Source organism: Ascaphus truei, chromosome 1 (assembly GCF_040206685.1).
Source record: "Ascaphus truei isolate aAscTru1 chromosome 1, aAscTru1.hap1, whole genome shotgun sequence".
Classification (NCBI taxonomy): Eukaryota; Metazoa; Chordata; class Amphibia; order Anura; family Ascaphidae; genus Ascaphus; species Ascaphus truei.
In genome coordinates, this window is record NC_134483.1 from 492,393,146 (window position 1) to 492,420,047 (window position 26,902).

A 26,902-nucleotide genomic window follows, 5' to 3' on the forward strand; every position below is an offset into this window, starting at 1 on the left:
GTAGAAACTTATTCTTATTATAATCTCTAATATTAGCTGGGACTTGCTCTGTCCCTACAAATTTTAAATCCTCGGGATCAAAACTGTTGTTAATAAAAAAAAAAGTTTTGACAATGGTAATAAAAACGTGTTTTTTCTTTTTACTACAGCATAGAAATCGGAAGTGATCATATAAACTATACTTTATTAATGGGTTTTAAACCTCTCTTTTCCCATTACTAGTGATGTACACCTATTATGTGTATCTATAGAGCAACACACATTACATGTGTTGCATCTAAAGTTTCTAGAGGGGTTTGGTGGTAACTAGGTTATAGTATTGTTATTTCATCTCTTGTTTTAATAAGCTAGGAGTTCATATATATTTTTTACATTTATTAGTTTTTTTTTTATATCCGCTAATGTAACTCCTAAAAGAGCACTTTTTACATCTGCAAATGTTTTTGTGGGGCTTTTAATTGTTTATTTTTTTGATAATCTGCTGGATTGTATTATATATCGAATAGTTGAGTATTATTATTGATTTTATTTTCCTTGCTGTTCCTCCATGACCACGCATGACCATAGCGATTACGTGCACCTTCAGCTGGAGGACACGGCCTCAGTCCCTGGAGGACACGATCTCAGTCCCTTCTACATTGTATTTTGCTTTGCTTTTTATAAGATGTACTGAGGTTTTACATGTTGTTTCCATTTGTTAAGGTATTTAGGGCAAGTAGTTTTGTAGTATATATTAATTGTCAACACTCATAGAATATCAAGAAATAAGTATGGGTCTGTTGTAAAAATCTGCTTATGTATTACTGGTAAAGCACCAGTCTTACATGCTCCATGTATCTTTCTACCTTGCTCCGCATAAAATAGAGATCCCATTTATTTCTATTTTTTGTTGTTGCTGGTTGAGCTTGAGTAACTACATGCTAACTTCATATTTTTGTGTTATACGATGATAGTTGTATAAAACGATATATGCTATAAGCCACCAGTCAGATTCAGGAAGCCAAAATACTTTTGTGAATGCAGCAAAACTAGGTCATGTTTACATAATGGGCATTTTTAGTTATCCGGACATAGACTGGGGCAGTGAGATTGGCATTAAAACGAAAGGAAACAGGTTTTTGGTGGTGCTAAGACAGTTACGCGACCCAAACTATATCGAAGAACCAACCAGGACAGGGGAATTGCTGGATTTGGTAATATCAAACAATGTAGAAGTAATAAACTGAGGAATAATCTACAAGAAATAAATTGGAATTATATTTTTGCAGGAGAAAATGTGGTAGATTAAAAGGGCAGTCTTTAAAACATTGTTAGGTATGTACACTTATCAGTTTATACCCATGGGTAATAAATAAAAAGAAACACGTATAAAATAATGTGGCTAAATAGGTAAGGGAGGAAATGGAAATGAAGAGGCGGGCATTTAGATTCTTAAAGTCAGAAAGGACCAAGGCAACATATCAGAATTATAAGTGTAGCCCGCTTTCCCCCGTGTCTAGGGAAACTACCTGTGGTGCGTTACCTGAGTGGCTTACAGAAGGCCTGATCCTCCACCACTGGAAGCCTGAGGTGATCGTGTTTGTGGTTGCACAGCACCTCCACCTGGGAGAGATCCTACGCTGTAGGATTACCCCTCTCAGGAACCCAATACACACAGTAAATACACACTGCGTATGTAACAACTGTATTCACTGACAATATAACGCACAATACTCTGTTCCAACCGTAGCACCACCCTGGTAGAATCCCCAAAGTTCTGAGGTGCCTGGGCACTTAACCCACTAGTGTCCACAGACCAGGCCCACCCAAAGTGTGTGTGTGGAGTAGCGATACCCACAGTATGTATGGCCGTTGGTGCACTTAGATGGTGATACCTTCCCGGGCACTCCAGTACCCGGGTACCGCGAATAACACAAAGGATCCGTCTGATCCAACGACGTATGTCTGTCTGGTCCGTCCACGAAGGTGTCCACCTCTGCATGGGGTGAACTCCCGCTGGAGGGTCTCACCGCAAGAGCATCTCAGTTCAATGGTGGTCTTGTCCCAGGCCGCAAGTCACTGCGGCGGTGTCTCGTCACGGACACTTTTAAGGCTATGGAGGAAATGTCCCTATCTGGGGGCCTTTCCCTGTAGCAGCCACAAACTGGTAATGGTCGGGGGCCTAACTGGAGCTTAAGGGGGGCAATTTGGGCCTAGTCCAGAGTAGCACTGCCCTCTGGACACTACCTCTATCTTTGCCTTCCCTGCTCCGACTGCCCGCGCAGTCTTGAGCACACTAAATGTGTAAATATCCCCTCAGGGGATCCAGGGAGCCCTATTGGCCGCTGTGCTTCACGTGAGGGTGCTTCCCTAAGGCTCATGGGACATGTAGTCCTTTGCGGAGCCTTTGACAAGATGGCTGCCGCACTTTGTCCTTCTGTTCATGCGCCTGCAGCCCCCGCCATGCGCCCGATCACCCCTGCAGCTGTCCCCCTACCGCAAACCAGGAGGTAAGAGGGGGACCTTTCTACATAAGGAATGTACAATTGGTTAACTGAGGAAGAAGTACATAGGCGGCTTTGTAAAATTTATAGTAAATCAAGCACCTGGCCCCGCTGGCATACATCCAAGGGTTTTTAAGTAGCTAAGTTCAGTAATAGCCAAACCATTACATTTAATATTCAATTACTCCATTTTCACAGCTCCATACCACAAGATTTGCGTATAGCAGACGTGGTGCCTATATTTAGAAAGGGAGCTAGATCACATCCATGGGAATTACAGACCTGTAAGCCTAACATCAATAGTGGGTCAGTAACTTTAAGATTTAGTATGGGATAATATTCAGGAATACCTAATGGGTAACAAATTATTTCAAAAGTATTGGTAATAGTCAGCATGGATTTATGAAGGATAGGTTGTGCCAAACTAACCTTATTAGTTTCTTTGGGGAGGTAAGCAGGAGTTTAGACAAGGGTAATGCAGTTGATGTGGTCTTATTGGATTTTGAAAATTTATTTATTTATTTATAAAAATATTTTACCAGGAAGTAATACATTGAGAGTTACCTCTCGTTTTCAAGTATGTCCTGGGCATAGAGTTAAGACAAATAATACATGGTTCAAATAAAGTAACATAAGTGAACAGGGTAAACATTATATACAAGACTTTGCATGCATAGTTAAAGAAAATATATATTATAGGCTTTTGTAATAGTTACAGACCAGATTAAAATGTGAGACAGCCTTAGTTTTGAAAGAACTTAAACTGGTGGTGGATGTGAGAGTCTCCGGTAGGTTGTTCCAGTTTTGTGGTGCACGGTAAGAGAAGGAGGAGTGGCCGGATACTTTGTTGAGCCTTGGTATCATGGGGTCAGTTATGCCATACCTCCTTCTCCCAGGCAACGTCTTGCGACACGTTATTTTCTGCTCTAAGCAGAAGTACTGTATCACAATTTCTTATCCTGCAGAGAAAACGGCCTCACACCCTTTGTGTTAGGGGTATCGTGAGGATATTATTAAGAGAGGTCACTCAGAGTTGTATAAGATAAGACTCATGTTTATTGAGATACAACATGATAATAAGAAACAATAAGCAAAATTGTTAATAATCCAATACTTCTATTAATCTTTCTATGCAGAGATTATTTACTGGGTATGCTGTCATACTCACAAACCAACTAGGTATTACGCATGCCAGTCTCGGTAGGTCTCGTCTGTTGTGGCTCGCCACCCGGTTCTGAAATCTGGTTTAACCTCACACAAACCTTTATTGCCCTTGTCATACGTCATGATTATCTTCGTGAAAAACAAGAGAAATAACCCAAAAACTAGCAAAGTTTCCTAACTCATTTCTACCTGCGTAGCAAATTAACCACAGGATGTTTGTAGTCTTACATCCGTGCCGTTTATCGTAAGCTCATGCATTGAGAAGGCGTGAACACCTGCTCTGCTAAGATTTCCTATCTCATCAGCAAAATTCTATTTGCAAACTTCAGATATCTTATGTACTTATTCCAAAGCAACGAACTAGTGAATATGCGACAGTATGCTCAAAGCTGTACTTAGACATATGTATGCTATGTATGACCCTTTGCTACCTGTAATCCATAACATTGGGACCATGAAAAGTCTTTTGGGGTCTGATCTCAGATGATTTGTGCTGCATGTGGTAGGGGTGAGGATAGATGGGTAGCTTGCCCAGAAAGTATTTGAAGGCAAGACAGGAAAGGTGAACTTTGCACCTAGACTCAAGTAATGACCAGTCTAGTTCTTTGAGCATTTCGCAGTCATGTGTGATGTAGTTGCATTGGAGAACAAAACGGCATATTGAATTGTAGAGGGTGTCAAGTTTTCTAAGGTGGGTTTGGGGTGCCGAGCCGTATACTATGTCTCCATAGACGATAACTGCTTTTGACACGGTGCCATACAAGAGGTTTGTGTACAAAATAAAGCAAATTGTAGTGGAATTCATTGGGTGGGAAGGGACGGGGGCATTGCCTTCCTCTAGATCAAAATACTGTAAATACAAAGATAGGATAAGTATCTGCCGTCTGAATTTAGCATAGGTTAAACATGATGGACATATGTCTTTTTTTTATCCTCAGCTAGTATGTAACTATGTATATGAGACACTGCGGTTGTAAATTGTATGCATTTTTACATGAAATCCAATGATTAGAAGACATAATATATAATCATACTCTGTATGTCTGTGACGTAATTTAGCTCCCTTGGTACCCTCATATGTGTCAAGTGATGTTCATAGAATTTGATATTTATGCATTACACCTATAGGGTGAAAGGAATGATCCAAAGCGAAAAGGTAGCGGCAATCACACACAAAGTTTGTGGGCTAATAAAACCGGGTATTTGGTGTAAAGACACCCAGAATGCACAATGTTTCAGGGGACCAACCCATGTGCTCATATTGTCAACAGAATAATCTGTGATGAAACGTTTTATATTGTATTTTCTAATGCATTTTGCTGTAGCTGTTGAGGCAGGGGAGAGTATTCATCTGCATCTTACATCTCACGGGAACTTCAACTCCAGCTAAATTCCAATTATACAACATTTAAAATAGGCATGCATTCTATATACATAAGCCCAAACATTTTAATAGCGTAATAATTAACAGTATATTGATTTTGTTTATTTATTTAGTATTTAAAGATTTGCGTGTGTTCTTTTTTTTATCCTAGAGTCACCTCTTGAACTGCCATCTTTTTACATGACCCCATCTCATCGTCAGGTTGTCTTTGAAGGAGACAGTCTTCCTTTCCAGTGCATGGCTTCATATATTGATCAGGACATGCAGGTGTTGTGGTATCAAGATGGGAAGATTGTGGAAACAAATGAATCCATGGGTATTTTTGTTGAGAAGAACATGATTCACAATTGCTCATTAATCGCAAGGTAACCTTACTCCCATGGAGCCGCACAGTTTCCCTTTGATGGTGAAAGATCAACGCATAATCCTTCATTAACGAACACTGGGGTTTCATGTGGAGAATGGTGCTACTAGCACGGAGCCAGTTATCTGCGTAAAGGTAGAAAGGGACAAAACAATAATGCATAATGGTCATCAGTAGTTATGCACAATAAGCAACATATCTTTATGAAATGGGTGGTCAGAATCGACTTGTACCCTTTAACATAGACATGTTGCTATATATATTTAGCCCATGCATTACTATACCCTTCCAAAGCACTTTCTCCTGTATCTTTGTTAGCTTGACAAAGACACAACTTAACAATATAATTGTATTTCTTAAACATACTTAAAGCAATTATTGGCTGTTGCAGTTGCTTCGGGAAATTAAGATGAATGTTCATCAGAGCTTCAAAATGGGGGAGTGCTTGTCTATTAAGTGTTCACTCAACCATTCGCCCACACTGTTCCTGTTAAAGAGCCAATATAAGCTACCAACAAGGAAGGAGAGGGGTCTTTGCCTGTGCAAACTCCTGTTCGGCACAAAGGCACTTGTCGTCACATTAGCATTTAAGAAATACAATGTTGATTACAAAATCTAATTTTTTACATCTCTCCCTACAGTGCTCTTACCATCTCAAACATTCAAACTGAATCAACAGGAAACTGGGGTTGCCAGGTCCAAAGTAGGCGTGGTAACAACACAAGAACAGTGGATATTGTGGTACTGGAAAGTTCGGCACAATACTGCCCTTTGGAAAGGGTTATAAATAATAAAGGAGATTTCAGGTAGGTCCATTTTCAATTGCTTGTATCTGCTTCCCCGTCCGTGTTTCGAGAAGCAAGAACACAATATTGCCGGGATTCACTAACCTCTGATTCGAGTTATCACACCGTGGTCCAACGTAATCTTCCATTCAATTCCAAACCTCCCTCTATATGTTTAACTTTTAACACCACATCACAAAGTCACTGTTAGGCCGCGCTTATAGTCCCGGCTACGCTGACGTCACGCTGCGCTCGCTGCGCTCGCTGAAAAAATCAAATTGAATTGACTTCCAGCGATCACGACCAAGCCGTCGCGTCGCTTCTACTGTAAGTGCACGCGACCGATTCAATGCATTTGTTTTGACGTCGCGTCGCCGTCAGTATAATTGCGGCCTTAGGGGCCTATGCAGAGAGCAGCGAATTTTAAAATTGGCGAGTTTAATAAAAAGTAGCTTTTTTGGAGAGTTTTATTCTCCATATGCAGAAATGTGCGAATTCTGCTATGTTTAACATGAATGCGTGTGGCGAGTTTAAATTGGCGAGATGCGCGCTGCAGAAATGTGTTAAAAAAAAATTGCGTCTTTTTTTTTCCTTTGCTATGGCCGCGAGCGGCAGCTTCTTGCCAACTTTTATTGGCGAGGCAAAAAGGAGACAATCGCGCCATTTTATTGCCGCGAACAGCCGCTAGATGCCGTTCGCGCCTCTCTGCATTAGGATATTTTTAAAACTGGCAAGATGGAGGTTCTCGCCAGCCGCGATGCGAGTTTTAGAAATAAAAAAAAAAAATTGGCGCGTTTTTCGTAACTCGCCATTTTCTGCTGTTTCCTGCGTGAATTTCTCCAGAAAATGGCGAGTTTTGAAATAGCGCTGCTCTCTGCATAGGCCCCCTAGTGTAATAGAGCAGAGTTGTAGAAATTCACATTTGTTTTTGTTGTTATGTATAGACATTGCGTAGTGCAGCAAACTTTCAGATCAAGACCACTTGCTGAGATACTTTTTCAAGAGATGAAAAAAATCTATATATTTGTTTGAAAGTAGTTCTCTTTATCACAAATATGCCAAATAGTGTTTTATAGTATAAAAATAGATTTTATTCCAACTTTCTGTTTTTATTAAAAATACCATCAAGCATTTTTTTTTTCTTGTTTACGAACAAATACACATTGTATACAAAGACCCATCTGTACAAAACTGTGCTGTGCCATATGGCACCTTGTTCACTTGAATGGCCCTTCCTGTTCCAGAAGGTGTCTTGTGGAATTGCACCACTGTACAGTAAACATAAGCTAATGTCTCAGGTTTAGAACGCAAAAGATGGATGTTACTCGGGGCTCTAACAAAGCTATCGCTCTTTTTTTTACTTGAGAAAAAGAAATCTCATTTATGGAGATTAGCTTTTATATGTTTCTGGTATCATAAAAGGGCTGCATTCATGTTTTTAGTGCGCTTTGCAATTAATATCTCTATGAATTCAATGCTCTTTCAAAACCTATTTTTATAATACTTCCCTTCAAATATTGAGTGTCTTAAGTCTTTACTTTAAGGAACTGTTACAGGGTGCCTTCAAATGTAAAATGTTTGCACTGGGATGTTTTCAGTTGTGTGTTTGTTATGACATGAGATTGAATCATATTCTGTTCCTTATGGAAAATTGCAGAATATAGCACTTCTTTTATTTATTGATATATACGTGTATTTAATACATTTTTAGAATTCAAGCTGTTTCCCCAGTATCTGTCTTTATTAACTATAGAGAGATATGTTTGTTTCTCAGAGCAGGAAACCATATAGCGTAACGTTTTTTTTCATTATGTAAGTAGACCAATATAAGTCATTTGGGACCAATGTGTGAAATATTAGTCTACCAACATAAAATGTCATTGGAAAACAATCGTCGGAAGCATAATGAAAATCTTCACTTTATTAGGAACTTGAAACAAATTACTGACAGCTAAAGTATTGATATTCTTTCTGCACAGTGCTATAGGGACAGGTACATTTCATTCTGCTGGTGTTTGCTCATGCAACATTGAATTTCACAGATCAGTTTTTTCTCACATTTTTTTGTTTAAGATTAAATACTTATAAATGTAATTCCCGTCACATTTCATGTAAGGTCAAAGCAAAAGCAGGATTAGTTCTTAGCTCTGTGATGAACTGCCAGAGCATACTTTTAAAATCAAATTGAGCAAGACATATCAAATAAATGTCTTTCTAAGACATAACTGTGCTTTCATTTTGAAATAAGTATGAACGTGTAATCGTGACTCCAGAGAGCAATATTTGTGAAGTTGGGAATTGTTATATATATATTACGATCTTACGTTGTTACGTATGTTACTTTATTACTATGTGTAAGAAATAAGATGTAATATATCAGAGTTGCCTACCTGTAATGTAAAGGAACAATTCTAGAAAAATAAATATATATGAAAAATGAACTATTGCTCAAGGTGGTCTCTCTAAGGCTGCGCTTATAGTGCCGGCGACAGCGACGCGCCGTCGCGGAAAAACATGCATTTCCGCCGTTGCGTGTGCTTATAGTAAGCGCAGAGCGACGGATTTGTCGCGATCGCAGGAAGTCATCTCTATTTGATTTTCCAGCGACTGTCGCCTGACCGTCGCGTCGCTGTTGCCGGCACTATAAGCGTAGCCTAATTACCAGCCAAAAATACTGTAAATCAGGAAGAATGAGCAATAAACCGTCCCAAAAATACCAAGATACTAAATAAATGTTTAAAAGTTACAGTATTTTGAATCCAATACAGCATTGCAATCAGATCATTGTTCAAGACTTGGTCAATGACAGAGCCACTGATTAAACCACCTGTACTGAAGCAGGGATATCCTTAAACCCTGACCTGTTGGTGGCCCTTGAGGACTGGAGTTTGCCACATCTGGGCTACACTGTAATGCATTATTTATTTTTATCTTGACCTATTGCTTTTACAGTAGGCGGGAGAAATGTAATCCAACAGCAGTTTGCATTGGCTACTTCTTCATCGTATTGCAGATTGTTGCCAGTACTTCAGCTATCTCAGGCGCCGTGTCCAACACCTTTCTACGATCTAACTTTCTAACCCACTAGGTGGCCGAGAACATTGGCAGGCATCACTGCGTACCTACTGTGTACACGGTATTCTGCCGGCAGTGGCATATATCCTGGCAACCAGCAAGATGAGAGGCGAGCCTGGCGCAGGTGTGACAGAGGCGGCTTTTGGGCAGAGGAAGACTATTCTCGATGCCAGTATGCCAATGATGTCACACGTGTCCTCTATATGTTCAATCAGGTAACGCCTTTTTTTTTTTTTTCTAAATTGTTACATTGGCCAGTGAAGTGTTACATTGGCCACCCAGGATAGATTATTTAAAATAAATGATGTTGACCTCCTTTTTAACCTTTTTTTTTTAGCAAGTAATGTATGGTGTATGTCACAGAAATGTCAGTTATATTACACATGTGTCACTGGATAATATACCACCTAATCAAGGGCTGTTTAATGTCTCCTCCTATAAAATAGTTCTGTTTTGTCTTAGATGCCACTAAACCTCACTAATGCTGTTGCAACAGCAAGACAGTTGCTGGCTTATACAGTAGAAGCGGCTAATTTTTCAGACAAGATGGATGTCATCTTTGTTGCTGAAATGATTGAAAAATTTGGACGGTTTGCTGAAAAGTATAAAGAGGTAAATGTAACTAGTCATTAGATGACCATAATTGTTATTTGCACATGTTTTTTTTTTTAACTTGAACATAATCCTGTCCGTGCCAGATGGGTCGGCAATATGTTAATGTGTCTCACATTCAAAACCTCTCTGGCTAACCCATAATGCACAAGCCAAAGTAATGGGGTCGGCCCTACAAACAAATAAAAGAAAGTGTTTGGTCATGAAACAAAAGCAAATCATCTTTATTTTTTTTGTACATCCACAAACAAACATAGAACTAATGTGATGCTTCATTCTTCAGCTTGGTGATGTCATGGTTGACATCGCGAGCAACATTATGCTGGCTGATGAGCGTGTCTTGTGGATGGCACAGAAAGAGGCCAAAGCTTGCACGCGGATAGTGCAATGCTTACAGCACATTTCTACTTATCGACTGGCAAACGGGGCACAAGTATACTCCACGGTAAGTAAGAACCACTATATCAATAAGTACTTTGGATTCCTTCAGTAAGTATACTCTTCACGATACTACAAAGAAGGTGAAACCTGATTTCCATAACCATTTATAACTTCTATTTTTACCCTGCCTTTTGTTGAGGTGCGTGTGTGCGTATAACAGGTCAACCAAGTACTGGTGTACATCACGATTTAATTATTTAAAATGTTTTCTTTTTACATACATATTATAATTGTGCTAGATTTGTTTTTTTTCTTCTAGAAATAAAGGATTGGAAAGTGCTTATAAAACGACCCGTTATATTGACTTTAATTTGCAATGCTCTCATTAGTGTGGTATTCCTGACACCTGTATGCATTTACTTGAGATTTTACTTCATTTTGAAATGAATTCACTCTATGTAAAATGTTCTGTTCTACTTCAGAATCTTTTGCTCATGGCAAAGTCCTTTGAAAGTCAAGGGGGAAGAAAAAATAACATACAGATGCACCAGATAGTAGCCACGCCCCTTTTCGCACTAGTCTAATGTCAATAATTTTATTTCATATAGCGCTTTTCTCCCAAAAGGACCCAAAGCGCTTCACAATGACTTTATAGTGTGCGGTAAGCAGCATTGTACATAGGATTATTACAGACACAGTCCCTGCCCTGATGAGCTTACTGTGTTTTTGCAACACGCCAGTGGGAGCAATAACGGCTGCTAAACCTGTATATAAGGACCTGTTCATTACACTAAAACAAAGAGATACCGGCGCCTAATTAGTCCAATTAGGTGGAATAGTGAAAGTCCAATGGAAGTGATGTTAGTCCCAAAGTGATCTGCTGTCCCTTAGTCTTGAGGTGACCTGATGGGACTTCGTTCGTGGGATTGGAACATGCAATGAAAAGAGAGATAATTAGTGCAACACTGTTATGAATATTCACACAAAGATGAACTCACGGACTGACTGACAACACTAACAGGACATACAAACACAGAAGCAAAGCTAACAGTAAAATTAGTTTTAATATAACTAGAATTATAAAAAGCTGGACAGTAATAGTGATGTCAATCCGGTTGGGTAAAACCTGAGTGACACTCACAAGACGGCAAAAGGTTACTGGCATAGGATAAGGATGCTGGCTCCACGTGCAGTGAGTCTTCAGAACGCCGAGAGCTCCATGTGCTCCTCCGTGTGTCCTGGTTTGGACGGGAAGTGACGTCTCCGGTGTGAGCCCGGACCGGAAGTGACGTCACCGGACGTGACGTCAAGGCCTGGCAGACCCGTCCGACGGAGCCGAGGGAAGCGGCGATATTCTCTCCTCTGGTCCTCCACACCTGGCTGTAATACTCGGCAATGGACCTGCTAGTTCCTGCTTGTCCCTAAATGTCCCTTAATGTCCAGAAAGTAAAAGGAAATAGCCCTACGCGTTTCGTGTGTCTAAGGAGGAAGTGTGCTCAGCAGTGTTCTCGGAGCAAGATCCAATCTGTGATTGTGATGCTCACGGAGTTGTGTAACATTGTATAGAGTCATGCATGTGCTAAGTTATGTCTCAAATGCATTTTTCATTATATAACTGCTGTATATAGTTATGTTTATTTGTGTCCCAAGCGAGGATGTTGGGGATTTTACCGGGGGGAGGATGTAGCCAGGTCCCCTTGCGGTATTACCGTCTCTCCTGTTGGCACACGAGCCGCGTAGCACTAAGGGTTGCGGCCGAAATCGCGTTGTGGTGGTTCCGTCGGTTCGTGGAGCTGGGCGCCGCCATTGTTAGGGGCGTTGCGCCTGCGCAGTAAAGGTTCAGAAGCCCGTGAAGGACTAGCCTATAGAGGAGGGTTTTGTCCCTTCAAGTCCCATGATCCTTTGGAGCGACCCCGTGACGCTAGGTAGCCAATCGGGATGAAGGAGCCTGTTGGCAACATAGAGATTTCGCGCGCAGGAACTACGACGTCAATCGGCGACTGGAGCGGCTAGGGGTAAGAGGTAGGGTGCTGGAGCGGCTAGGGGTAAGAGGTAGGGTGCACTAGGCCAGTACTCCCCTAGGCCCCAGATAGCCCTGAGCCACCCTAGCGGAGTGTGATAAGGACAGGCCCTAGGTTAGGGACCCTGCCCCTTTTATCTATATGCTAGTGAGGAATCCAGCGGACGCTGCGCTTTCCGTCGAGAGGTTTGGGCCTAAGCTTGGTCTCTACGGGACCGCTAGACTATAAGTGTGGAGGCTCAGTACGGAGTGACTGTAGCCTGTGGACATCAACCCGGTTATCATCAAGGTACCGACTGCGGAAGAAGAGGTGATATTATCTACGCCGGAATTCGCCCCACCTTTGGAGGACACCTCAGCGTTTCCCTTGCGGTATAGCAGTACCCGCGGCTGGAGCCCGGGCAGGTAACGCATCCACTCACGTGCACCAACAAGGCCTATCAATTGACATAGTGACTGCGCAGTCACACACAAATACACACACGCTGGTCTATGTATTGGGAGTGCAAGACTGGGTGGGACTCACTGGACTTGAGGGTGGGATTATTGTGTTGGGACAGTAGCGTCCGCCGTGACGCATAAAGTGTGGACACCCGCTGTGGTGTCCGTTAGAGTTAACCCTAAGGAAACGTTGAATCAGGTTACCTTTAGAAAGGGACACCTGTTACTATTTTTTGACCTTGCATGGTTCTAGCATCATCAGTAAAAAGGTATTCGTTCTTATACAACCAGTTGTATGTGGTTATTGGGTATTGTCCTGCGAGGAACCACTCCCCCTCTGGCGGGAGCCATCGCAGGTGGAGGCGCTGCATCATTGTAATGATATATGCTAGTATTGTGGCCCAGGTTTCCCGTGGCGGAAGCTCAGCCCTCCTGTGAGCCAACAGGTAGTGCACCACGCTGAGTAACAATATATGTTTCCTGCACCCCCATCCTATAATCTGCGATCGGGGGGGGGGGGAAACCCGATACATGTATGTTAACAAAAAAAATGATATCTACACTGCAATAAATAATCAAGCTTTATATAAGGAAATGTTGCATTGTAACATCCCAATTGCTATATACAATTTTGTGGTAATCACTAACAAAAACGGTATCGAAACACATAGGTAGCCAATACGGCAAAAAAAATAAAAATACAACAATAAAAAAAAATACCCCATTTACAGAACCTCTTAATACAAAATGTAATATTTGGCTAAGGTGCTGTTGGTGCCAGGGCACTCTATATGAATGCTTGGCATAACTTAATGGCACATGGTTAAAAAGGCAGTCTCGTTTAACCAAATATAAGGATATGTTTATTCGGTTTAAAATGTGATAGAATTAATTAAAAATAAAATACAAGCATTTTCAAAACAATTTAAAAAAAAGTTTCAGATGTTCCTTTTCTACGTACAATCAGGACACCGACAAACGGTTAATGCCTTCTTCAAAAATGTAAAACAAATCATTTTATGTGTTCCTTACCAGTTTTTTGGTAATCACATAACTTGTTAAATGTAGCTGTCCTTTGTTTGCACTTGGTGATCCTATGGGTTTTGGTTTGCAATAATTTGTTACAGCCTCATACTGTAGAATATGTTTGAAATAAACATCATTTTTTACTGTTGTTCCCCTTGAGAAGAACTTTTCTCCATCTTTGTAAATGGAAACACAGGTTATCATTTTTATTATTTTTTATTTTTTTAATACATAACAATCTGTCTTTATTTGAATGTTCAATCCTGGTAGTAAACCTAAAACAATGGTACAGGCTTTTTTTTCACAAGACGTTTCCTCTCACATGCCAAATGGTTTTCCAATGTCATATCTATACAGTGTATCCTGATCGAGTGATGTTTTTTTTTTTTTAACTTACAATGTCTATTTTGTTTTGAAAGATATAAAAACCAGAATACCTCTCTTCCTGGGCCAAGGACAGCATACTAAAAAACACGTTTGTCTTTGTTAGGATTGTATACAAAAGATTTTCAGGCAAATATATAGAATATCAATTTATGATCACACATTATCATCCTACTCTATTATTCACATGGCAAATACACATTTATTAACAATCCTTACAATTGAAAGCTGCAAACCTAGAAGCATACAGTTAGGTCCGGAAATAATTGGACACTGATACAAGTTTTGTTATTTCGGCTGTGTACCAAAATAAATTCAAGTTACAGTTAAATAATGAATATGGGCTTAAAGTGCAGACTATCAGCTTTAATTTGAGGGTATTCAGATCCAAATTGGAGGAAGGATTTAGGAATTACATCTCTTTAATATGTAGCCCCATCTTTTTCATGGGACCAAACGTAATTGGACAATTGACTCAAAAGCTGTTTCATGGACAGGTGTGGGCTATTCCTTAATTATGTCATCATCAATTAAGCAGGTAAAAGGTCTGCCGTTGATTCCAGGTGTAGCATTCACATTTGGAAGCTGTTGATGTGAACCCACAACATGCGGTCAAAGGAGCTCTCAATACAAGGGAAACAGGGCATCCTTAGGCTGCAAAAAAAGAAGAAAATACATCAGAGAGATAGCAGGAACATTAGGAGTGGCCAAATCAACAGTTTGGTACATTCTGAGAAAAAAAGAATGCACTGGTGAGCTCTGCAACACAAAAAGGCCTGGACGTCCACGGAAGACAACAGTGGTGGATGATCGTAGGATCCTTTCCATGGTAAAGAAAAACCCCTTCAAAACATCCAGCCAAGTGAAGAACACTCTCCAGGCATATCATTATCCAAGTCTACTATCAAGAGAAGACTTCACGAGAGCAAATACAGAGGGTTCGCCACAAGGTGCAAACCATTCATAAGCCTCAAGAATAGAAAGGCCAGATTAGACTTTGCCAAACAATATCTAAAAACGCCAGCCCAGTTCTGGAACAGCATTCTTTGGACAGATGAAACTAAGATCAACCTGTACCAGAATGATAGGAAGAAAAAGGTAAAGTGAAGGCTTGGAACGGCTCATGATTCGAAGCATACCACATAATCTGAAAAACACGGTGGAGGCAGTGTGATGGCATGGGCATGCATGGCTTGCAATGGCACTGGGTCACTAGTGTTTATTGATGATGTGACAGAAGACAGAAGCAGCTGTATGAATTCTGAAGTGTATAGGGATATATTGTCTGCTCAGATTCAGCCAAATTCAGCGAAGTTGATTGAACGGCGCTTCACTTTACAGATGGACAATGACCCAAAACATACTGCGAAAGAAACCCAAGAGTTTTTTAAGGCAAAGGAGTGGAATATTCTGCAATGGCCGAGTCAATCACCTGATCTCAACCCGATCGAGCATGCATTTCACTTGCTGAAGACAAAACTTAAGGCAGAAAGACCCACGAACAAACAACAACTGAAGACCGCTGCAGTAAAAGCATGGCAAAGCATCACAAAGGAGGAAACCCAGTGTTTGGTGATGTCCATGTGTTCCAGACTTCAAGCAGTCATTGCCTGCAAAGGATTCTCGACAAAGTATTAAAAATGAACATTTTATTTGTGATTTTGTTAATTTGTCCAATTACATTTGAGCCTCTGAAATAAGGGGACAATGTATGAAAATGGTTGCAATTCCTAAACGTTTCGTACAATATTTTTGTTCAACCCTTTTAATTAAAGCTGAAAGTCTGCACTTCTATTGCATCCCGGTTGTTTCATTTCAAATCCATTGTGGTGGCGTACAGAGCCAAAATTATGAAAATTGTGTCAGTGTCCAATTATTTCCGGACCTAACTGTATATGGGTTTAATTTGTATGTTCGTATCTTGCCTCCAAAGCATGTAATGTCCTTTAAGAAAAAAATAAATGTTTCAAATCTAAATGTATATCCATAAATGTCAAAACAAACACACACAAGCGCACCACAGATTAGTAAAAAGTGTATCACAACATTTAATAAAGGTCACTGACCAAAAGACAATAATCAATAAATAAAATGTACAAAACAAAAACACATAAAAATACACATATGAAGCATGTACTATGTATGATAAATCAAACCCTATAAATGTCAAACAAAAACATAACTTCAGTGAAGTAAATAACTAGGCAGGATAATACTCCTGATGAAGCATTGATTGCGAAACCGGTATGGGTCACGAGAGGCAGCTGTGTGCAGTCTCCCTTTGGCTGGAACGAGATCCTTAGGAAGTGGTTGCAGAGAGGTTATCCTGCCATGTGTCCGGGCAGTATTGCGTCCACACTGAGCCCCTGCTGCCACTTCTTGCGGTAAGTTTCATTCCCCTCAATTGGGTTTGTTCTTTCTAGGAGTTATTAGACATCCTCAGTGGATGTATTTTTAACTCATCTTGTTGTTTACTTCACCGAAGTTATGTTTTTGTTTTGCATTTATAGGGTGTGATTTATCATACATAGTACATGCTTCATATGTGTATTTTTATGTGTTTTTTTGTTTTGTACATTTTATTTATTGATTATTGTCTTTTGGTCACAGTGACCTTTATTAAATTTTATTTCATTTTGTGATACACTTTTTACTAATCTGTGGTGTGATTGTGTGTGTTTGTTTTGTCTTTTAAAAACTCCCTTGGGAGTTTTTCTTTTATAGGAGTATCTTGAGGAGTGGCTCCTACACGCACTGCTGCAAGCTGATTATCTTTTAAAGAGGACAGCGCGCGCAAAAAAAATTATTGTGTGTATATCCATAAATATTTATGTTTTTAGCATTCAAAATCAAGATGCATTTCAACCTCCAGGACACGATTATTTTCTGAACTAGGCATCCGATTTAAAAAATAAAATAAAGACTGCTTTTAAATAGGCAAGAAAAGCTCTAAGTAAAAGTAAAACAAATAAAATGCAAACAAAATTGGCAATTAACGCAGCAGTTCAAGCTGCTGTTTAAAAAACAATATATATATTTTTTTTCCATTCAATATGTGCATCAATACAATCTACACACTGACAAGTGATTAGCTAAGTTGCCAATCGATCCGTTCTCCTGTAATCGATCAGCGAAGATTCGGCTCGGGGGTTCACTAAATGGCTGTCAGTGCAGCAGAAGAGGACCAAAGATGCAATGTTCTGTGGGGATGATCATGTGACCAGCCAGTCACTAGATACAATTGGTGCACTGCTAGAGAGAGGGCAGGGCTCAAAAAGGGGTGTGCCAGAGTGTTTCAGAAGAGGCAGGGGATGTGACTTTGTAAATGGTTGCTATAGAAACAAAAAATGATTGTTACATTATAATACATTAAAAATGCTACAAGTATTGTCTTATAGTTCAGAACTGGTTTATTTAAAAAAAAAAACACATGTAGGATATTGCTTGAACTGCAGCTTTAAAGGGGACTGCTGCTTTAAAAAGAGAGCTTCCAATTGTAACTTTCTACAACATTCCCATTGAAAATAACTGCTTTCAATGGGAAGTTTGGTGCATTTGGTTTCCGCTGGTAATCGGTGAGAATATTTACATTTTGTTTTTCTTTGTTTTCAGTATTCCCCGAACATTGCTTTGGAGGCGTATGTAATTAAATCTGCTGTCTTCACTGGGATTACCTGCACAGTTTTTCAAAAGGTAGCTGCGACGGATCGCACGGGACTCGCTGACTTTGGGAGAAGAGATGCAGATGGCAACCTGGATAAACAACTAAGCTTTAAGTGCAACGTTTCCAACACCTTTAGTAGCTTGGCATTAAAGGTAATGCATACCTACTATGGCAGGGGTGTCTAACTCCAGTACCCACGGGCCACGAACAGGTCAGGTTTTCAGCATATCCCTGGTTCAGCACAGGTAGTGCAGTCTAAGCCTGAGTCACTGATTGGGCCACCTGTGCTGAAGCAGGGATATCCTGAAAACTTGACCTGTTGGTGGCCCTTGAGGACTGGCGTTGGACACTCCTGCTCTAGATCATTGCAGTGATTTGTAATAAAGGAGCCCTACATCTTTTCTTTTGCCATGCTTCATAAATCACCACAAGCAAAAGTCCTTATTTGATTGAAACTTTTGATTTATACAAGCACAACATGCAAATGTGAACCATGAAATATTGCATGATGAAAAGCATAATAGAAGTACATTTTAAAAACATGCTCAATGTATAATCGATCATATACACCGCACTGTAGTTCTTTTATTTTTATTATTTTAGAAATGTGAATAACACCTTTTTTAACACCTTTTTCTAAACGTTTATTTTCGTGTAAATATCCTGATCTTAAATACTGACAAATGCTGTAGTATTGTAGTATTAAATACTGACAAATGTCTCAGTGCTACCTTTTTCCCTGTTGACTTGATAGCTAATTGATTGCAAAGATGTGTGTTTCATCATGTTGTGCAAATTGTATTGCTGTTGAATATATGTAGTAGATTAGCTGTGCATTATTACTAATAAGTAGTAATAGCAGTACTACCTAACTCGCATGTTAAAGCAGCAGAACAGCTTTGGGGGCCCCCTGCTTCTAGAGATACCTACCTCTGTAGCGGTGCTGGAATCTATGCAGGTAGGGAACGGTGTGCTTAACACAATGGTGACTTCAAATGTCCCGCCTCACCTGGCCAATAGGAAGGGATGCCAGCGCTGCTACCGAGTTAAGTATCTCTGAAAGGAGGGGGATCCCGGAGCTGAAAATAACACAGCCATTCCAGAGACCCCCTGCTTCAATCCTGTAATACAAAATAAAAAGTAAATTAATGTGCAATGCAGCCTGTTCTGTTGCTTTAAAGTTTTGTCTGAAAGGTGTAGTTCCACAAAGGACCAAGTTAATCTAAGGCTTCGTCCATAGTGCAGGCTACATAGCTCACGCCGAAACAAACACAAGGACGGCAATGTAGCAGTGCATAGTGCGCGTCCACATGCGCTACAGGGAGAGCAGCGCTTCGCAATACAAACAAGTTTGTTTTGCAAGCGTGACGTCGGGGAGGAGGAGGAGCGCGGAAGCTAGCGCGTCCGACTATGGACAAAGCCTAATGGTAAAGATTTGACAGTGGTTGTAAACATTGTAACCTATAGGCTGGGATTTTACTGCGTCTATCTGCTTTGTTATCTCTCCTTCATTATCCTCTCACCTACAAGTAGCTGACTCAAGAAGTCAGTGGGTGTCCTTATTGATTACATTGTTACAGGGATGGATTAAACCAGATTAAATAAGGCAACATTTTAGTTGATTTATAATCATGGAAAAAAATAACGTTTTCAGACTTTCAATAATTGTTTCAATATTTTAATCATTGAAGGCATCTATCTACATTTACTGGGAAACTACTGTTGATCAGATGAAACTTTTTTTATTACATAATTTTTTAGTTTTTTTTAATACTTAAATGTATCATTGACAATACATTCTGGTCCTAATAAGGAACCCAGCTTTAAGAGAAGTACTATGTCAACTTATATTAACCCACCAGTGTATTCCAGGCTTTTTCTTTAGGAATAATAATATAGACGGTCCACCTTTTAATTATAATGTGTGTAAAAATGGACAGTGGAGCAGTTCAGCACCTGGTTCCAATTATGTAAAAAAAAAAAAAAAAAAAATTAATGTATTGCACACCACAAAAGAAATACTAATTTGAAAATATTATATCGGTTTCAATGGGATGAAAATGTGTTTTTATTTTCAGAACACTATTGTGGAGGCTTCCATCCAGCTGCCATCTGCACTTTTCGTGCCCAAAGAAAAGCGCGAGAGGAGAGCAATAGACGAGTCCGTCTACAAGCTGCAACTAATTGCATTTCGGAATGGAAAGCTTTTTCCAGCCACAGGAAACTCTACACACCTTGCTGATGATGGGAAGCGACGGACAGTGGTTACGCCTGTCATTCTTGCCAAACTAGGTTTGTAAGGCGCTGTCATTACATTGAAGAACCAGGGATCTTTAAACACTACTTTAATGTACTTAATCCCTCTTGTAAGAGTTTTGTGAGGTAATGGAAGCACTAAAGCCTTTATTTAATATGTTGTTAGCTGCTTCCCAATGTCACGGGAGACAAGGCATTTACACCTTTTTACCGGGATCATTCATTGAGCAAAACAAGAGAATGAAACAAATTGTAGTTTATTCACTTAAAATAGGCATACACACCGTGAAACACAAAATACAGATTGAAAGACACACTTACTTGAGAACTGGGGTAAAAAACGAAACTTTCTTAGCTGCTGTGCACTCTAAAACAGAGTTTTTCTTTGACTAAGACTTGGCTCCAAATGTGCTGGAACTAAAATCAGCTTGAAATCCCAACTGCGACCGCTACGTTCCTTTCTTAGAACTTGGTCGCGAAAAGCTGGACTTAGAATATTTTCCGGGCAGACTTCTCTGAAGGCGGTGCTCTGCTATTTGCGCAAGAGCACTTTCAAGAAGCCCGCCCACACTTCTGGCGCTCTGAATCTCACCGGTGATTGGCTTAGGGGTTTCTTACAGTATTTTGGAGTTCATTCACAAAATACTGCAGCCAATCAGAGTGTGGGAACGTTCTCCTCAGCCAATCAGCGATGCCCGTCTGGAAAGCCGAGTAAGCGGGGAATCTGAATCTGGCAAGGGACATGCGCAAGTTTGCCACCTCAGTCCCTTGCTATTCAGATGCCACCCGCTCGGTCAGACTCCTCCATGTCTGGTGAGGCAAATGGTAGCCCGGACGACTTCCATTCATCCCAGGACGTGGGTACTTGAGCCCTTCCCTGCTACCCAAATGGTCTGCACACCCCTGGCATCCTCTGGTGGCTTTCATCTCTGATGTCCTACAGACTTACTGGCACCAAACTTGGTAGCCTGGCTGATCATTGGTTCTTAAAGTCCAAAGCTCATTTACCGTGCACAACAGTATATACTATATTAAAACCAACTGTTAATAAAATATACTTTAATATATCCTAAGTCTGGGTATGGGGAATAGAATAGAAAGCTGCACTTTATTTTCTACTAGCCTATATTCCTCACACACTATCTCATAGACTTGGACTGGACTCTGAGTCCCCTCGCAACCTCATAATTATGGTTGGAGTGCCCATGGCTACCTGGCTATCCCTCTTAACCTAGGGACCCCTCATAGTTACAGGGACACTTTACATCCCTTTGCCCCATTTACCTTTCTGAGCTGTGCTGAAACAGGGAACCCTAGCGATGAGTTGCGCAAGCATTTTCAAGGGGAGATATTGCCGGGACAATGTGCCTACATGTATCCGAGAAGCAAGCATGATTCTCGGGTACATTTTTAGGGGAACCAACAACTCCGGACCCCAACTACCTAGGCACATTCTGACAATTTCTCCGTAAAAACCCCTTGAAACTCATACCCTAGCAATCCCTGCTTGCTGGCATCCCTGGAAAGGCAAAAACATAATTCTTTATTGTCGCACATTTACACATTATGTATGTACAACGATTGGGCTCAAGAGCTGACACTTTTGAACCCTAATACATGGATTAGAGGTAACCAAACAGGCTTAAACCTTTTATTGAGAGCCTGGCTTCCCCCTCACCGTCACACCCAGTACTGAAGAAGATTTGAATGGAGGTGTGATCTCTTCTCCAGCACTGGGGAACTCGGGTAACATTTTGAATAGTGGGCTAAGTGGCAGATTGGGGGGATAACGCAATTTGGAACATCGTGAATCTCTTAAATCATTGTGTATGTATTTTTCCTCCTTTTAGATGGTCCAAACAGAAACATTACCAATGTCCCTATTAACGTTACTCTACGGCGCATTGCTCACGGAAAGGATGCAGTGGCAGCTCAGTGGGATTTCGATCTGCTCAAAGGGCAAGGTGGATGGAAGTCAGATGGCTGCAATGTAATTGCGTCAGATGAAAATATAACTACCATCCAGTGCTACTCTCTTAGCAACTATGCAGTGTTAATGGTATGGTAAATCATTAAACAGATTTGCTAAATATGGAGTCATTGTGTTTTGCGAACACTTATTGGTTAATGGTACTGTAGATTTTGTAAATATTAACACACAATTGAGAAACTCCTTGTCATATTATTTCTTTTGTGACTATTGTGAATATAAGTATTTCTAGTTTACATATAGTTACTTAGACAATATCCGATGCTTACATGGTAATATCCCCAGGGAAGAGATGTTTATTGTGTGATTTTGTTTGTTGCACCTATTGTATTATAATTCACTGTATTGTCTCATTTGTAACGTGCAGCGTATACTGTATATAAAAATACATGCAAAAATATACACACCCCCTTCTACATGGAAACAAACTTGACTTTTTATTTATTTATTTTTCATGAAACTTGATTTTCAGTTCAGATTTTCAACGTTTTTTTTTCTTTGCAAAAACGTTTCCCCCTATATAGTACAGTACCTTGGACATGTTGCCATAGGCATTGTTTTTTTGTTGTTGGTGATATTAATATATTTTTATTTTCTTTATAGGATCTCACAGGAACAGAGGTATACATCCATCCAATAAGTCTCTTGCATCCAGTTGTTTATGCTTCAGCTGTGGTATTACTGTTGTGCCTTTTGATGCTTATCATCAGTTATTTGTACTATCACAGGTATGAAATAAAATCAATTCTCACATTTCCATGTGTACATTGAATGGAATTGGTATTAAAAAAAAGCGTTCATGATAACAATGGAAAGACTTTTAAAAAAATACAGACATACCCCGCATTCACGTACACAATGGGTCCAGAGCATGTATGTAAAGCGAAAATGTACTTAAAGTGAAGCACTACCTGTTTCCCACTTATCAATGCATGTACTGTACTGCAATCGTCATATACGTGCAGAACTGATGTAAATAACGCATTTGTAACAGGCTCTATAGTCTCCCCGCTTGCGCACAGCTTCAGTACAGGTAGGGAGTCGGTATTGCTGTTCAGGATGTGCTGACAGGCCCATGCGTGAGCTGCCGTTTGCCTATTGGGCGATTATGTCCTTACTCGCGAGTGTACTTAAAGTGAGTGTCCTTAAACCGGGGTATGCCTGTAGTGTGCAGCTGCACAAGGACATCTTTTTCTGAAGAAAGTTTACAATTTTGGCAAGTTTCCCTAGTGACAAATAATACGAATTGTTGGTGATATGCGAGCTATGAGCATTTGGTAAATAATTACCAGGTAGAAGGAATTGATTAAAAGTAAAATCACTGACTTTGAAGGAAATGAACCCGGTTCGACTCCTAGTGCCAGTTCTCCTTGTAACCTTGAACAATTCACTTTATCTCCTTGCACCTCACGCTCCAAATATTTGATCGTAAGCTTCCGTGGTGGCGGGGAATCATTGTGCTTTATAAGAAAAAAGTATTCTTTTTTTTTTCCCTATTACTTCTAGTGTGGAAGGGAAAGTTGGTATAGTGCCTCTTTTATGGTAATAGATCTGTGTTAATATGCAAGTTCCGGCTTGCAGTCCTAAACTGTAAAAAAAAAATTGTAATAGACCAATGTGTTTTCCTTTCAGCTTGATTCGGGTTAGCCTTAAAAGTTGGCACATGTTGGTTAACCTCTGCATTCACATATTCTTGACATGCGCAGTGTTTGTTGGAGGCGTAACACAGACAAATACCAGCATCTGTCAAGCAGTAAGTTAGACCTTTTTAACACTTCCATGTATTTGTATCTTCATTTTTTTGCCGTCTGAATGAACTGAACTGAATGAATTTTATTATGCGTTCTTGTAAGGCAAGGGGTTACATATAATTATGTGGCGAAGTCCCACCATCATCATCATCGTCCTCAACTAGTGTTCCTCCCATTCTCCCTGGTCAAGAGCATGTCCCCTCACGTTTCCCCACAGCCTGATCCTCTCGCCATGGAGTGTCTCAATGATCTGATCCCCTTTCTTAAAGCAACAATTCTCCCCCTTACTGGGGGGGTGGTTAGCCTTCCCACATCTGAAGTCATTTCTTAAATCATGTTGGATTTACACATGGCACCAGAAATACCCAGAGTCTAATACTGGGGTGCTCAGACTTTAGGTACTGTACTTAAGATCTACTTTTGCTAGCCTCCTCCTGACCTGACGTGACCTACCACTATTGAAATAAATAAATATACTATACTTTTTTTTTTTAAATCACTCCCAATCTCCGTCTTGCACTCTCTCCCTCTCTCACTCCCGCTCCTCTATCTCCCCCCTCCCTCTCTCTATCTCCTCCTCTCTCTATCTCCCCACCCCTCTTTCTTGCTCACTCCCCCCCCCCTGTCTGTCTCACTCCCCACCTTTCTCTTGCTCACTCATCCACCCCTGCCCCCTCTGGGACCAACCTGTTAAGCAGAAATTAGTTTTGCAACTGTATACTGTGCATGCACACTATTTTGTGTTGTTATTAAGCTCATGATACAAAGTTGTGCTGCTTGTTTATCTTTTCTCGTTCCTGTTTTTTAGATTGGGATTCTTTTGCATTACTCTACTCTTGCTACAGTGCTGTGGGTGGGAGTTACAGCTCGCAACATATATAAGCAAGTCACAAAAAAAGCTAAGCGATGCCAGGATCCAGATGAATTGCCTCCTCCTCCAAGACCAATGCTCAGGTAAATGTTAACTATATTTTATTTATTGTATGATTACATCATTTGGATACATGTGATGAGTAGTGCCTGTGTTGCATTTAGTGTGTTCTTTTTATCATATTAAAACATTTAGGGGCCTATGCAGAGAGCAGCGCTATTTCAAAACTCGCCATTTTTTGGAGAAAATCGCGCAGAAAACAGCAGAAAATGGCGAGTTCCGAAAAACGCGCCAATTTTTTTTTTCTATTTCTAAAACTCGCCTCGCGGCTGGCGAGAACCTCCATCTCGCCAGTTTTAAAAATATCCTTATGCAGAGAGGCGCGAACGGCATCTAGCGGCTGTTCGCGCCAATAAAATGGCGCGATTGTCTCCTTTTTGCCTCGCCAGAAAAAGTTGGCAAGAAGCTGCCGCTCGCGGCCATAGCAAAGGGAAAAAAAAGGCGCAAATTTTTTTTAACACATTTCTGCAGCGCGCATCTCGCCAATTTAAACTCGCCACACGCATTCATGTTAAACATAGCAGAATTCGCACATTTCTGCATATGGAGAATAAAACTCTCCAAAAAAGCTACTTTTTATTAAACTCGCCAATTTTAAAATTCGCTGCTCTCTGCATAGGCCCCTTAATGTATTGTTAAAATTCTTACCTGTGATTAACACAAGGAGACTAATGCATATATTTCAGTTAGGATTTTTTTTAACATGTTGTAATAACGTGTGTGTGTGTGTGTGTTTATTTATATATATATATATATATATATATATATATATATATATATAGTAGCATTACAGACACATGCATACAGTATATGAGCAAAATGCTATTGAAAATTGTCCACAAGATGGCAGAAGATATTATCTTGCACTAAAAGACATTCTTTAAAAAAAAAAAGTGTATTTTTAATGGCTTTCACGTTTTCTTACCTTTTGTTGCCGAGTTCCCATGAAGTTTATACATTTATTTTTTTCAACAGCATCAAATAAAAATAAAATACAACTATTGTGTACTGAAGCGGAAGATCAAGAGCGCAAATACTTCCAGAATTATGTGAAAAACAAGAAAAAAAAACATATAGTGCAATTTCGTTTGAACCAAATTAATATTAGGGTAAAAGTGTGTAGTTCTCTCACTCACAATTGAGACGATTGTAACAGGCGGTGCGGTTAAGAGTAACCAACTCACAGAGGTTTTCTTCAAATATTCTCTGTGGGCGTCCCTCAGGAACAGGATGGAAGGGATGGTAGTTTCCCATATGGGAAGAACAGAGAGGACACACAGATAGTATAGATTGCTTTATTTTCATGCAAAAATAAAGGTAATACACTTACAAAGTGCTGTAAGTACAGGCATTTGGACCACCCTGGGTTAGACTTTGGTTGAGGACTGGGGAAGCTCATATCGATTGAAACGTGTAGAGTGAGCGCGCAGACCATTTGGAGACCCCCAAGGTGTGTGGTGAACTACTCTGATGATCCTGGGCCAAGTTGTTTTTGTTTTCCCCTTCCTGGATATGGACATCTGCCTCTGTGGACGGCCACCGCAGGTGTATCATCAGGAAGGAGTGTTGCAGTCCTCAACCACAGTCTGACCCAGGGTACTTACAGCACTTTTGTAAGTGTATGACCTTTATTTTTGCATGAATATAAAGCAATCTATACTATCGGTGTGTCCTCTCTTTTCTACCCATCCCTTCCATCCTGTTCCTGAGGGACACCCTCTGAGAATATTTGAAAACAAAACCTCTGTGAGTTGGTTACTCTTAACAGCCTATTACAATCGTCTCTATTGTGAGTGAGATAACTATGAACTTTTACCCTAATATTAATTTGGTTCAAACAAAATTGTCCTATATGTTCTTTTTCTTGATTTTCACATAATTCTGGAAGTATTTGCGCTCTTGATCCTCCGCTTCAGTGTACCTGTTTGGACTTGGATTGAGTCCATTTCCAGAGCTCCAGTCGTAATATATTTATTTTATAACTAGTGTATTCACTGGGTTATTACTTAAAACGGTATGTGCACTTGCATACTCTTCTGCAACTGCGGTGTACTGGCAGTGAAACACTATCTGCGTACTCCAGAAACCATGCCATATCTTTGGTGGGAACGTCTCATTAAAGTCAGATGGGTTTGAAATGCAATAGGTTCAGGAAGATATTCGGCAAATGCATGATTATGAAGCCCTGCTA

General features: G+C 40.2%; 1 protein-coding gene across 1 annotated transcript in view; it reads left to right on the forward strand.

Annotated features, from left to right (window-relative positions):
* Positions 1-26,902, forward strand: part of ADGRA3 (adhesion G protein-coupled receptor A3) — a 67,368-nt gene that overhangs the window by 38,506 nt on the left and 1,960 nt on the right. The window contains exons 7-17 of the mRNA XM_075568554.1: positions 5,183-5,396; positions 6,037-6,201; positions 9,269-9,470; positions 9,718-9,867; positions 10,151-10,312; positions 17,732-17,935; positions 19,862-20,075; positions 21,890-22,098; positions 22,633-22,757; positions 23,662-23,782; positions 24,589-24,734. Coding sequence (XP_075424669.1) covers positions 5,183-5,396; positions 6,037-6,201; positions 9,269-9,470; positions 9,718-9,867; positions 10,151-10,312; positions 17,732-17,935; positions 19,862-20,075; positions 21,890-22,098; positions 22,633-22,757; positions 23,662-23,782; positions 24,589-24,734 — 1,912 coding nt within the window. The remainder of the gene's footprint in view (positions 1-5,182; positions 5,397-6,036; positions 6,202-9,268; positions 9,471-9,717; positions 9,868-10,150; positions 10,313-17,731; positions 17,936-19,861; positions 20,076-21,889; positions 22,099-22,632; positions 22,758-23,661; positions 23,783-24,588; positions 24,735-26,902) is intronic.